The sequence below is a fragment of the Cystoisospora suis genome, assembly GCF_002600585.1.
Source record: "Cystoisospora suis strain Wien I chromosome Unknown contig_3659, whole genome shotgun sequence".
Taxonomy (NCBI): Eukaryota; Apicomplexa; class Conoidasida; order Eucoccidiorida; family Sarcocystidae; genus Cystoisospora; species Cystoisospora suis.
Window position 1 is genome coordinate 36722 of NW_027156454.1, and position 11650 is coordinate 48371.

The following is an 11650-nucleotide window of genomic DNA, read 5'->3' on the forward strand; positions in this document are numbered from 1 at the left end:
TTAATCTATCTATATGAAGTCCTATGAACGTAAGATGAGTGAGAAGGAGACTAGCTAGTAGAGGCTCCTGGGGGTTTTTCTTTCTAGCGATGTGCATGCAGGTATGGAGCACATCTCTGTGTATGGCTGTATGTTAATGTGTTGACGTATAGAAAGCACTGGTAACATGTCTAGCGGGTTGCATTGTTTCTGTATGACTCTACCCTTTCATATGGCGTGGGAATGAAAGAGATGTATATTATGCACCAAGAGAAAAGAAGAGAAGAGACATGTAGAGAGCGAGCTCCTGGGCTGGGAGATAGAGGAGATACCGTTGCTTCTCTCTCTCTCTCTCTTGTGTGAAGGATAGTCTTTTTCAGAAGATGTCTATTCCATGTATAGATTCTCTGCTCTTCTGAGAAGACAGGATCTGTCTAGTTTCACAAGTTTCTGTATCACTTCTTCCATATATCTATCTATCTATCTATATTTGGAGAAAGAGAGAGAGATCTATGATAGATGTTGATCTCTCGAGTGGCCGCGCATGGACAGTGTGCTGCAATTTCGATCCGTTCAATATGCATGTGTATGAATATGTACTGAGCTGTATATACAGTGGAATATCTATAGTAGGACATGCACAAATGATGCTGACCTTCATATTGAGAGACAGAAGTCAATCTTTCTCACTTCTGAGTAAAGACATTTTGGTCTACAGTTTTCTTTCAAATCGTTCTCATCTTCTTCTTCATTTCTTTCTTTTCACAAATGAATCGTTATTGTTTAATCTCGCATTTCTTCCTCCTTTCTTCCCTTCCTCGGCCCTTGCTACTTCAACCTGTACATACACCTGAGTATCTCCTCGAGCAAGGTCATTCTTTGTCTGTGTTCTCGATCACGTTCTTTTCTTTTTAACTGTCCCTCTTTGTAGACTGAAGAAGAGAGAAGAAAAGTACTCTCACGTATGGAACAGAAAGACAAGAAAGAAGGAGAAGCGGAGGAGATCGACATAGCTACGAGGCTCCGAACTCTTCTTGGAATTCTTCTCCCAGGCGAGACACCGACAGATGCGCTAAGGCGAACCAAGGCCGAAGCGTCAAGGAACAAGACTGTGCGAAACAAAAGAAAGTCTCTTTCATCTTTATCTTCTTTCGCAAGAAATCGGTCTTCTTCCACAGCGAAAGAAAGATCTCGTGAGACACTTTCTTCTTCTTCTTCCCCTGAGGTGAGACAAGGAGACAGACAGGGAGGGAGTAGGAAGGATGTGCAAGAAGAAGAGGAAGAAGAGAAGAGGAAGCAGAAAGAAGTAGAAGGAAAGAAAGAAGAAGAAGAGACCAAAAACCCTAGTAGTGAGACAAGCCCTGGTAATGAAGCTAGCAGCAAGCCGTTAGTATCGATTCTCAAGAAATCTTCTTCTTCTCCTTTCTCTCGATCAACGAACGGCGAGGAAGAAGATGAAGATCTCTCTTTCTGTCGACCTCGTTCCTTAACAAGAAAGAAAAGAAAGACAGCAGAAGGAGAAGGAAAAGGAGAGGAGAAGAAGCCGAGAGATTCCTCCAATGAACAGAAAAGCAATGAAACAGAGAGTCAAGACACATCACCTACAGAAGGAGAAGGAGAAGAAGGAGAGAATATGTCAAAGAAAGAGGGAGAAGATGAAGAAGAAGAAGAAAAGAAGAACGGGAAGAATGTAGATAAAAAGAAAGACAGAGATTTGGAGGTGCTAGATGCCATCACAGATATTTGCTCAGATCTCATGACCATAGGAAAAAGTATGTCTCCTTTCATTCTTGTCTCTTTCTTTCCCCCTTCCTTTCTTACCTCTTTCTCATATTTGCCTACCTACCCTGTCCTACTTCTCTTCTTTTGCTTTTCGCTCGCTTCCGCCTGTCGAAAGGAAACATGTGAAGAAGAAGAAGGTGTATCTCTGTTTCTCTTTCGTCATCACCCTAATTGTCTCTGGTGTACATACACCTCCCCTTGAGGTGTATGTGTGCTCCCTGAGCTCTCTGTGATGCTAAGGGCTGACAGTTTGTGTATGGTGGCTCGCTGTGTGATTCTTTTGCCATATGAAAGTGAGAGAAAGAAATGAACGGAAAGTTCTCGGCATAAGAATCAAGTCTGCATATTCCGATGAATTCCTTTTACTTCTTCTGTTTCTTTTCATCCTCCTCATTGGCCTGGCAACTCTCTCTTTCTGTCGCTCTCTTTCTTTCGTAGATGTGTATTTCCTTCGGAGAGAAGAGATTGAGAAAGAACTTCGACAGCTCTCTTCTTCCTCTTCGTCGTCGTCTCCAACTCAGGGTGAAACGTCTTTAATGAACGGTAAGGAAGCTGCATTACGAACAACAAGAAGAAGAGGAAGAAGTTTCTTAGCCTGCTGATCTCCATGAGGTCTTCCTATCTTTCTTTCTTTCCGAGGGAAATCATACGAAGAAGAAGAAGAAGATTACATGCCTCAGATGAGTTTGACTTTAGTCACAAAGAGGATAGAAATGAGAGGAGAAGAAGAAAAGAGAATGGCTTTCTACTTTTCTACAAGAACGGCATCTATCAATCTATCTACCTACGTATCCGTCTCTAGGTCTATACATGTTGTAGATACTCTGTAGATGTCTTTATAGTAGATTGGCATGCATGAAGCGTGGAGACAGGAAAAGTGAAAAAGCTTGGAAGCAAAGGTATCTTCACCAAGTCTTACAGCAGCCCCCCCTTCCCTGTCCTTACATCCTCTTCATACATACATCTATAGATAGATAGGTAGATTTGGATACTTAGAAGCTTACATCCTCTTCATACATACATCTATAGATAGATAGGTAGAGTGTGATACTTACAAGAAAGTCTAGTATCTTCATGCCTAAGAAAGAAGGTTCATATATCATCTATCAATATGTCTGCGCCGCAACTGTAGACATTTCTCTGCTTAAGTTTGAATATAGGCCTTAATGAAGGGTAGAATCGAGATGTTTCGAACGAAGAAGAGGTCCTTTTCCTTTTTTCTTCCTTTTCTCTTGATAAAGATTCTATCAGACACACTCATTCACGCACATATACATAAAACGTGCATCTCTCTCTGTATATATGTGTGTATATAAAACTATATCTGTATCTATGTCTATCTATATCTGTATGCATGTATCAGAGTATCTTTCCCTCAGGTTCGTGTACGGAGTTTGCCTCTATAGATATATGTGTCTGTATATCCTTTAGACAAACGTCTGTGTATATACACTTGACTACACGTACATCATACAATTGTTTAGACAGAGAAGGGAAGAAGAAACTGTCCTACTTTTTGACTTTCTTCTTCTTCTTTTTTAAGGCGATGAAACCGCGAACACTCAATGGTCAAGGGAATCCTCGCTAAAGTGAGAGAAAAGCCCTCATGTTCTATTCTTCTTCTTCTTCTCTTACGCCACTCTTCATTCGTCTTTCTTTCTTTCTTTAGAAACAGGGGAGAGATCAAGTCAAGTAGGAGAAGAAGGTTCTTCTTCTTCTTCTATGGTGCTAATTCCTGCGTTGCCGTCCTCTTTATGGCAGTTCCGGTGGTTGAAGAATCACCAGCAACAGCAGGAGGAGGAAAAGGAGAAGGAGAAGAAGGAGAAGGATTCTTCTTCTTCTTCTTTGCGTGAAATCCATGGGCCTTTCCCTGTCGAACACTTTCAGAGTTGGATCTATCAGGTAGGGAGACGAAGATAAAGAAGAAACTAAAAAGAAGAAAACAGAAAAAGAAGAGAAAAGAGAAGAAGTTTCCCCCCCCCAGATACAACCTGACGAAAGAGGACCCTGTATACACAAAGACATCCACACCACGCCTTTAGCTCGTCATGCCTCCAAGGAAAACACACCTCCACACACATACACATGCATGCATATATATAAATATAAATATATCTTTGTATGAATAAAGGCCCTTAGATTGACATGTCGGTGTGTGTGTGTTTGTGTAGGGTTTTATATCCGAATTAAATCCCGTAGAAGTTCGCCAGGTCTCTTCTTCTTCTTCATGTGTAGCCAGAGAAGAGAAAGACAAAGCGTTGGGAGAGAAAGTCGATGAAAAAGAGAGCCCGTGGATTCCTTGGACTTGCGTGAATTTCTTTGCTGCAACACCAACACAAAGCCAAGGGCCAAACGTTACAGTAGAAGCAAGAGGAAGAAAAGAAGAAGACGACCAAAGAGATGACTGCAATGTGAAGAAGAAGAAGGTATCTTCTTTGCAGATAGAAGAAGAGAAAGAGGAAGAGGAGATGAGAGAACAAGAGACAAAGAACGACGTGGCGTTCGATTCTCTCAATGGAACGACAAAGACCGAGGAAGACACAGAAGAAGAGAGGAAGCAGATGAGAAAAAAGAAAAAGAGACTGCAAGAAAAAGAAGAAGAGGAGCTCATGTCTACTGCATCCATTCTGAGAAACGATCAAGATGAAGAAGAGGAAGATGAAGATGAAGATGAGTTCATCGATCCTTCTTCGACAGAAAAGGAGATCTCGAAGAATGACCGGGTTATGCAAATGCTTCTTGAAGGAGAAAGAAAACATACAAGAAACTAAAGCATGAAGAAGAAGAACAGGATCAGGATGAAATAGAAGAAGGTGTCCGAGAAAGAGAAAGAAAGAAAAGAAGATCTTTTCAAGCGAGAGAAATGGAGTTAATGAGAATGATATGTCTTCTTACTCGTGAAGAAAAAGAGAGATAGAAAGAGAGGAGTCGAGGTCTTGGGTCATGGGGCGTTAGGATAGCAGAGCACATGTCTTGTAGATCAAATTCCTATGGTGTTTCTTTCTCTTCATCGAGACAAAAAGAGAGAGAGCCCCTAGTGTAAGAGAAGGGATGGTCTACCTTTCTCTGTGGCTTTCTCTATCTGTCTATCTCTCAGTGCATCTCGATTTATTTCTTTCTCTTGTTCTTTTGGTTCTTCAACTTCTGCTCTCACTTCGACGCGTTTCTTATCAGGTTCAGGTGTATATACACTTGGGTGGTCATGCATTCTACACGATCTAAAACAAGCGCATTTCTTCTTCTCCTTCGTTTTTCGTAGCCAATCCATCGGCCGCCTCCTCCTTCAACCGAAGAATTTCTTTCCTATCTCCCTCTCTCTCTCTGCATATATAGACATACATACAGACGCGTTTCTCTCGAGTATAGACATACATATACACAACATAGATGTGTATGCTGAGAGATAGGATTTCGCTTATCTTCTTCTGCTTCTGCTTCATGTTCTCTAAAGGAGGAAGTGGGGCCTGCTGCATGCGATTGATGGGGACGAAGAAAAGAAAGAAACGAAAAGATGAGGAGAAATCTTTTCTTGTCCCCCGTCACATTCATCTTATCCCATCTTTAGCCGTCTTTTTAAGTTTCTTTCTCTTCTTCTTCGTGACTTTTCTCCTCTCTCTGCTTTTTCCTTTCTTTCTCTTTCTTTCTTTCTTCTTTTCGCTCTCTTTGTTGTGCACGTCTGTCTTTCAATTTTGTTGTTCTTCTAAATTCTCTTCAGTTCATGAAGGAAAGATTTCTATTCTTCTTGAGTAAACGTCAAGAAGAAGATTGAGGAGGAGAGGAGCATTTTTCTTTGTCTTTGTGGCTCTTCTTCTTCTTCCAGTTCTTCATCTTCTTCTCTTTATAGAGCTTTCCTGTTTTCTTCTTCTCTTCGTTAGAGTGCAGTAAGGGACATCAAAGCAAGTTGAAGAAAGAAGAGAAAATACGAAAGAAAGAACTAGATGAGAGAGGAAGGAAAGAAGTTTTCTTCTTCTTGCTCTTTGTCATAAAGAAGGAAAGAGTCGCGATACGTCTTCATAAAGAAGATACAAAGAATGAAAGAGAGATGATGATCTACACAATAGGGGGGAAGCGAGATGAGAAAGTACTATCGTCACCAGATAGACAGAATAAAGATAGATAGATTGAAGATAGTCAGCTCAAAGATAGAGAGATAGATAGCTACGTAGGTAGACTAAAGACAGATATATAGACTAAAGATAGATAAAAAGATATTTAGATGGTGAGCCGTCGGGTGAGGAATGTTTCTTTTATATCGATATCTCAATGCACGTAGTCCATCTCTGCTATCTCCCCGGCTGAAGATCCTATCTCTCTCTATGTGCATGTATAGAGATCTATCTACATCTATCATTGTATATATTCAGCTAGATCCATCACGAGTAGTTTCCTCTGTGTGCTTTACGTCCATTTCAGCTCAAGTGATAGGCAGATACATATCTATAGGAAAACCTTATGAATGCCCTGTATCTCTGTCTCTCTCTACAAATGCATGCAGTTTGTATCTCCAGCTAGTGAAAAGTATATCTACATAGACGTAGTGCCTCTCCGTACATTCATGTATGCAGTTGTGAGTCAGATACAGCGAAAGAGATGAACTCGAAAAAAACGAAGAAAATATAAAGAGATATCTCTCCAAACATACACATATACATGTAGCCACTTCTCTCCCTTCACACAGTCCGTCGGCCGTTAGAGTTTAGGCCGAGAGATGTCCATCCTTCGACATACATATAGGCATGACTCTGTCTAAAAAGAGACGAAAATAGAATCTGGAAGATATGTAGGGATCCGTTCATGTCTATGTATGAAGTCTGAGAGGTAGGTAGATGGATAGGCCAGAGATAGACTGAATGATAGATAGCTAGAAAACGAGGGTAGACGTGTAAGAGGAAGGAGAAGGCCTTGGAGAGAGAGAAGTTTGGATGAAAAGGTGAGACGAAGAAATTGAAAAGAAGATGGCGTAATGAGAGGTTTTGATGTCATACACGTTAGGCAGTAGTATTGGTCGTAGCAGGTGTACATACACCCGAAACACAATGAACGAAGAAGGAAAAACAAACAGCCGCAGGAGCAGCACACTTCCGAGTCTGTCGCAAGTCTCTTAACAATAAATCTTATTCTTCTTTGTAAAATTTTGCTCAAAAGAACAGGAGCTTCCTGCTCGACACTTGTTCCCCAAGATTCATCAACGTCTTAGCGATTTTCTGGACTTTTCTTCTATCAAGGAACAATCTTCTTTCCTTCATAATGTGTAAACTCCTTGTCGAGACGTTCAACCATCCGTCCATCAAGAAACAAAACCATCGATGCTCCATAGCTAGCCAGCTAGCTCACTCGCTAATGAATTCGATTGGCTCATCACCACCCACAATCGACTCACCCCCCCTCCCCCCCTTTAGTTTTTCCGTGGAGACAAAGAAAGAGAGACAAGCGACGGAGGGGGCTGACGGATAGACGAAGTAGAAGAAAATAAAGGGAACTGAAGATAGAGATAGAAGCAAAGAGAAAAATGAAATAGAAGAAAGAGAGAGCCATTGTCGGTTCTTAATACGCCCCTCACTTTCTTCTTTCTCATTCTCTCTTCTTCTATCTCGCTCTTCTGTTTCCTTTCCCGACAACTCATCGCTTCATTCATTTCGAGTCATCCTAGTTAGATAGGTAAGTAGATAGATAAGCAAGCATCTCTTCAGCCAACATAGCAAGTAAAAGAAAAGAAGAGAATAAAACAAGAATCGAGAAAGTCATTGGGCCTTCCTTTCTTCTTAAATCAAGTCTTCGTCACCTTCAAAGAGACACTACAAGAACGAAAGAAAGAAAGGCGACTTCAAACCTTTTTTGACTTTCTTTTAATTTCTTTCATTTCCTTGTGCTCCTACAGCCCAGAGAAAGGAAGAAGGCGAGCGAAGAAGAGAAAGGAGAAAGAGAGAAGTGTCTTTCATGTCTATCTCTTTTTAGCAGACACCAAAGAACTTCAGATCATTCAGCTTGTGTTGTTTCTGATGGGCCTCGAGATAGCTCGTCGAAGCCATATCTCGAATTCTGCAAGATAAGCCATCAAGGAAGGTGATGAGAAAGAGGAAAAAAGATACAGACACACAAAAGACAACAAGAAGATGATCTAGAAGGCGAGACAGAGAGAGAGACAGATGTGTGGTAGGCATATCATTATGACCATCTACCGAAAGACAGATTCTCGATGAAACAGAAGACCTCTTTCTTGCTTTCTTATTGCTTTTTTCTCTCAAGCTAAGTATCAATAGAATGGCTACAGACTCTCCATGTGTATTCATGCAGATCGATGAAAAAGTTCATATTCTGCATGACGTTCCTTCTGCGTGTCTTCGCGGTATTATCATCTCTACCTAAAATATAATCATCAATCCCCTAACTCCTATCTATCTTCTATCTATCTATCTCCTATCTATCTATCTATCTCCTATCTCCTATCTATCTCTCTCCTATCTATCTATCTATCTATCTATCTATCTATCTGTCTCCTATCTCCTATCTGTCCATCTCCTACTTATCCCCTATCTATCTACTTCCAATCTCCTATCTATCTATCTATCTCCTATCTATCTATCTCATATCCCCTATCTCCTATCTATCTATCTATCTTTAATCTATCTATCTATCTTTAATCTATCTATCTATCCATCTGTCTATCTATCTCCTATCTATCTGTCTATCTTGTATACATCTATCTATCTATCTCCCATCTATCTATCTCCTATCTATCTAATTCCTGTCTCCTACCTATCTATCTATCTCCTATTCATCTATCTTTCTATCTCCTATCTCCTATTTCCTATCTATCTCCTATCTCCTATCTATGTGTCGATCGATTTATCTCCTATCTCCTATCTATCTATCTATCCCCTAGCTCCTATCTCCCATCTATGTGTCTATCTATCTATCTCCTATCTATCTATCTATCTGCTATCTATCTATCTATGTGTCTGTCTATCTCCTATCTATCTGCTATCTATCTATCTCCTATATCCTATGTATCTATCTCCTATATCCTATCTATCTGCTATCTATCTATCTCCTATATCCTATCTATCTATCTCCTATATCCTATCTATGTGTCTATCTATCTATGTCATATATCCTATCTATCTATCTCCTATATCCTATCTATGTGTCTGTCTATCTATCTATCTCCTATCTCCTATTTTCTATCTATCTCCTCTCTCCTATTTTCTATCTATCTCCTATCTCCCATATATCTATCTATCTATCTCCTATCTATCTATCTATCTATCTATCTATCTATCTATCTATCTACCTATCTATCTATCTATCTATCTACCTATCTATCTATCTATCTCCTATCTATCTATCTATCTATCTATCTACTCAAAAGACGGAGATCCACAAACGGAAGCACATATCTACGTGCAGGGGCGGTTCACAGGACAATACACACAGATAGATACACACACGCAGACATAGAGAGAGAGGAGCCTCTACCGATCTGTAGCTTCGCTTCCATGATGGCCGCGGCTGTCCTTGAATACTCTTGAGAGTTTCAATACAGATAGAGATACAGAGAATGAAGAAAGACAGATAAACAGGTCCATTATAAGACACGTTGATAGACAGATGAAGAATAGAGACATCGAGAGCATATACAGACATACATATCTCTGTATGTATATACATAGTGAATGACACAGCGATGTTGTGTACATACAGCTCCTCCTACGTAGACAGTAGTGCATGTCCCGAATGGGGAGCATGCCTAAAGAGAAGTCGACTGTCTCTTGAAGGATTTCTCGTTCTATGGCGGGGGATGTCCTGCCCCAATTCCATACCTCGAGATAGTTCTAATGTAGGCAAACTTGTTGTCTTGTGCTCCCGATGAGCCTCCTTCACTAGTCACCCCCACACACACACGCAAATATGTGAAAGAGTAGAGACGGTGCATGCATAACAATATGCTATATGGTCCTGTCATGATAACAAGTAAACAGCCATACATATATATGCATCGCATATATATAGATAGATATATAGAGGCGTAGAGATATATAGATATCTCTATATGGATGTACATATGTATAGGCAACAAGTCGCCATGTAGGGTGGATATGCAGGTGTGGTGGGCAGGGAATCTTCATTCGTATGTGCACGTCCATTGGGCGTGTCTCACTCTCTCTTGTACCCTCCTATTAACACTGGAAAGAAGCCGAGCCGTCTATATATAGAAAAGGAGAGACGATGGCATGCACCTATTACAAACCAAACTGCAATAGATATAAAAAGGCCGAAGTAACAGATGTGTCCTAGACACACACATAGCCATATATAGGTAGATAGATCTATAGAGACACATCGATATGGATATGTACATACATAGTTGCACGTCATACGATCTGATAGGCACGCATGAATCTATATATATACACATATATGTAGAAGGCTAAACTGTGAAGCGTATGGAGGGATGTGTGGCGATGAAAACTGAAGCTTAGGCGACAGTGGCGATTCCTTCCAGACAATAATACATAACATGCACACCTCCTCAACTAAGCACATAACCACGAGAAGCACGTGTCTAGATAGATAGATAGATTAAAGATAGATAGATAGATAGATAGATAGACGAGAGCAGAAGGGAACGAGGCTGTAGTGTCTGAAGAGTTAGGTTGGAGAAGGAGAATGAATCTACCCCGTCTTCCTCATCGTCCCAAATTTCTCTTGACGCATACACCATGAAACTCTACTCCCCCTTTCTTCTTCAACACATCTCTGTATTGTCGAGAGTGAAAGATGACCGAAAGTCCGTTGTGAAGAAGAACATCAAGAAGAAGAGCTACGACGTACTTGAAGAGCTCGTAAGGTGTAGATACAGGTTGAGACATTCTGTCCTTCTTCTTCCCTGAGAGATCTTCTGCCTTAGAGAAGAGAAACTCATTCTTCTCTGTCGGTTGCTCTTCGTCGAAATTCTGCATGTGGAAGAATAGTGAAGAACTACAGAGAGAGAGAGAGAAAGAGAGAAGGAAAGAAGGTAAGAAAGGAAGGAAGAAAGAAGGGAAAAAACAACAAGCATAAGAAGAAGAAAAGATGAAGAAATCATTCACAAGAAAAACAGATATCTATCTATCTATTTATATATATGCATGCAACACAGATTGTCGATAGTCTAGCTGTATACCTACATATCTCGAGGTATACATGCAGGCTGGTTATGCAGATCTCTCTCACTTTTTTCTTTCTTTCTGTCTAAAGGTATCTATAGATATATATGTATGCACCGAGGGTATAGTCAGAGAGAAAGAGTGTATGTGGAAAAGAACCTCGTTAAGAGAGAGATATGCGAATCTCTCGGTTGAGAGAAAGGAACAAGAGAGTTCTAAATTTGCTATGAGTGCATGCAGCAGAAACGACGGCGTTCTAAACAATAGAAGAGACATACACACTCCGCCTCGGCAAGTTCTTTAGAGACAGAGAAAAAAGGAGGAAGAAAAGACGAAGACGACCGTGAAAATGATGAAGAGAAAGAGAGAGAGGCGGAAAGAAGAGCAAAAAAGAAGAAGTTACCGAAAGACATCTAAGGGAAGAAAATCGGAGGCGTTTTGGGATTTCTGAAGTTTCTGAAAGATATCTGAAGCTACTCTGAGATCACACCAAGAAAAAGAAAAAAACACGACAAATGCATGCGTGCATGCATGCGCATGCAGTCCAGTGGGAAAAACACTGAAGCTCTATAAAGAAGAAGAACGAGAGAAGAAGAGAAAGAATTTCNNGAGAAAGAGAGGAAGAAGAGAAGATATGGAGCAGCAGCAAGATAAAAGTCTGAAATATTTCACGAAGCAATCAGAAGGAACATTCAGACTACATCTGCTGTCATCGTCAGTATTAGATAGATTAAACATAGATA

The 11650-nt window shown here is 40.5% G+C and overlaps 3 protein-coding genes across 3 annotated transcripts in view; 2 read left to right on the forward strand and 1 right to left on the reverse strand.

The window, feature by feature from the left end:
• Positions 1–7555, forward strand: part of CSUI_007085 (cd2 antigen cytoplasmic tail-binding protein 2) — an 11390-nt gene extending 3835 nt beyond the window's left edge. The window contains exons 4-7 of the mRNA XM_068067235.1: positions 911–1751; positions 2200–2304; positions 3431–3663; positions 3933–7555. Of these exons, the coding sequence (XP_067920792.1) occupies positions 911–1751; positions 2200–2304; positions 3431–3663; positions 3933–4532 (1779 nt within the window). The 3' untranslated portion in view covers positions 4533–7555. The remainder of the gene's footprint in view (positions 1–910; positions 1752–2199; positions 2305–3430; positions 3664–3932) is intronic.
• CSUI_007086 (uncharacterized protein) lies at positions 2318–2693 on the forward strand. The gene has a single exon (XM_068067236.1). It carries the CDS (start codon positions 2369–2371, stop codon positions 2561–2563), a length of 195 nt encoding a protein of 64 aa, XP_067920793.1. The 5' UTR covers positions 2318–2368; the 3' UTR covers positions 2564–2693.
• Positions 6537–11385, reverse strand: CSUI_007087 (afg1 family protein). Its single transcript, XM_068067237.1, has 4 exons — positions 11311–11385; positions 10594–10740; positions 9582–9641; positions 6537–7800 (listed from the first exon to the last, which is right to left on the reverse strand). Exons 2-4 carry the CDS (start codon positions 10719–10721, stop codon positions 7713–7715), a joined length of 276 nt encoding a protein of 91 aa, XP_067920794.1. The 5' UTR covers positions 10722–10740; positions 11311–11385; the 3' UTR covers positions 6537–7712.
• Between the last annotated feature and the right edge of the window lie 265 nt (positions 11386–11650).

Excerpts from the sequence above, each read along its gene's own strand:
- CSUI_007086 (XM_068067236.1), top strand. The coding sequence starts at position 2,369 with ATGAGGTCTTCCTATCTTTCTTTCTTTCCGAGGGAAATCATACGAAGA.
- CSUI_007087 (XM_068067237.1), bottom strand. The coding sequence starts at position 10,721 with ATGCAGAATTTCGACGAAGAGCAACCGACAGAGAAGAATGAGTTTCTC. Across the intron at positions 9,642-10,593 it reads ACACCTTACGAGCTCTTCAA|TGAAGGAGGCTCATCGGGAG; the intron begins GTACGTCGTAGC and ends GGGGGTGACTAG. Across the intron at positions 7,801-9,581 it reads TACATTAGAACTATCTCGAG|AATTCGAGATATGGCTTCGA; the intron begins GTATGGAATTGG and ends CTTATCTTGCAG.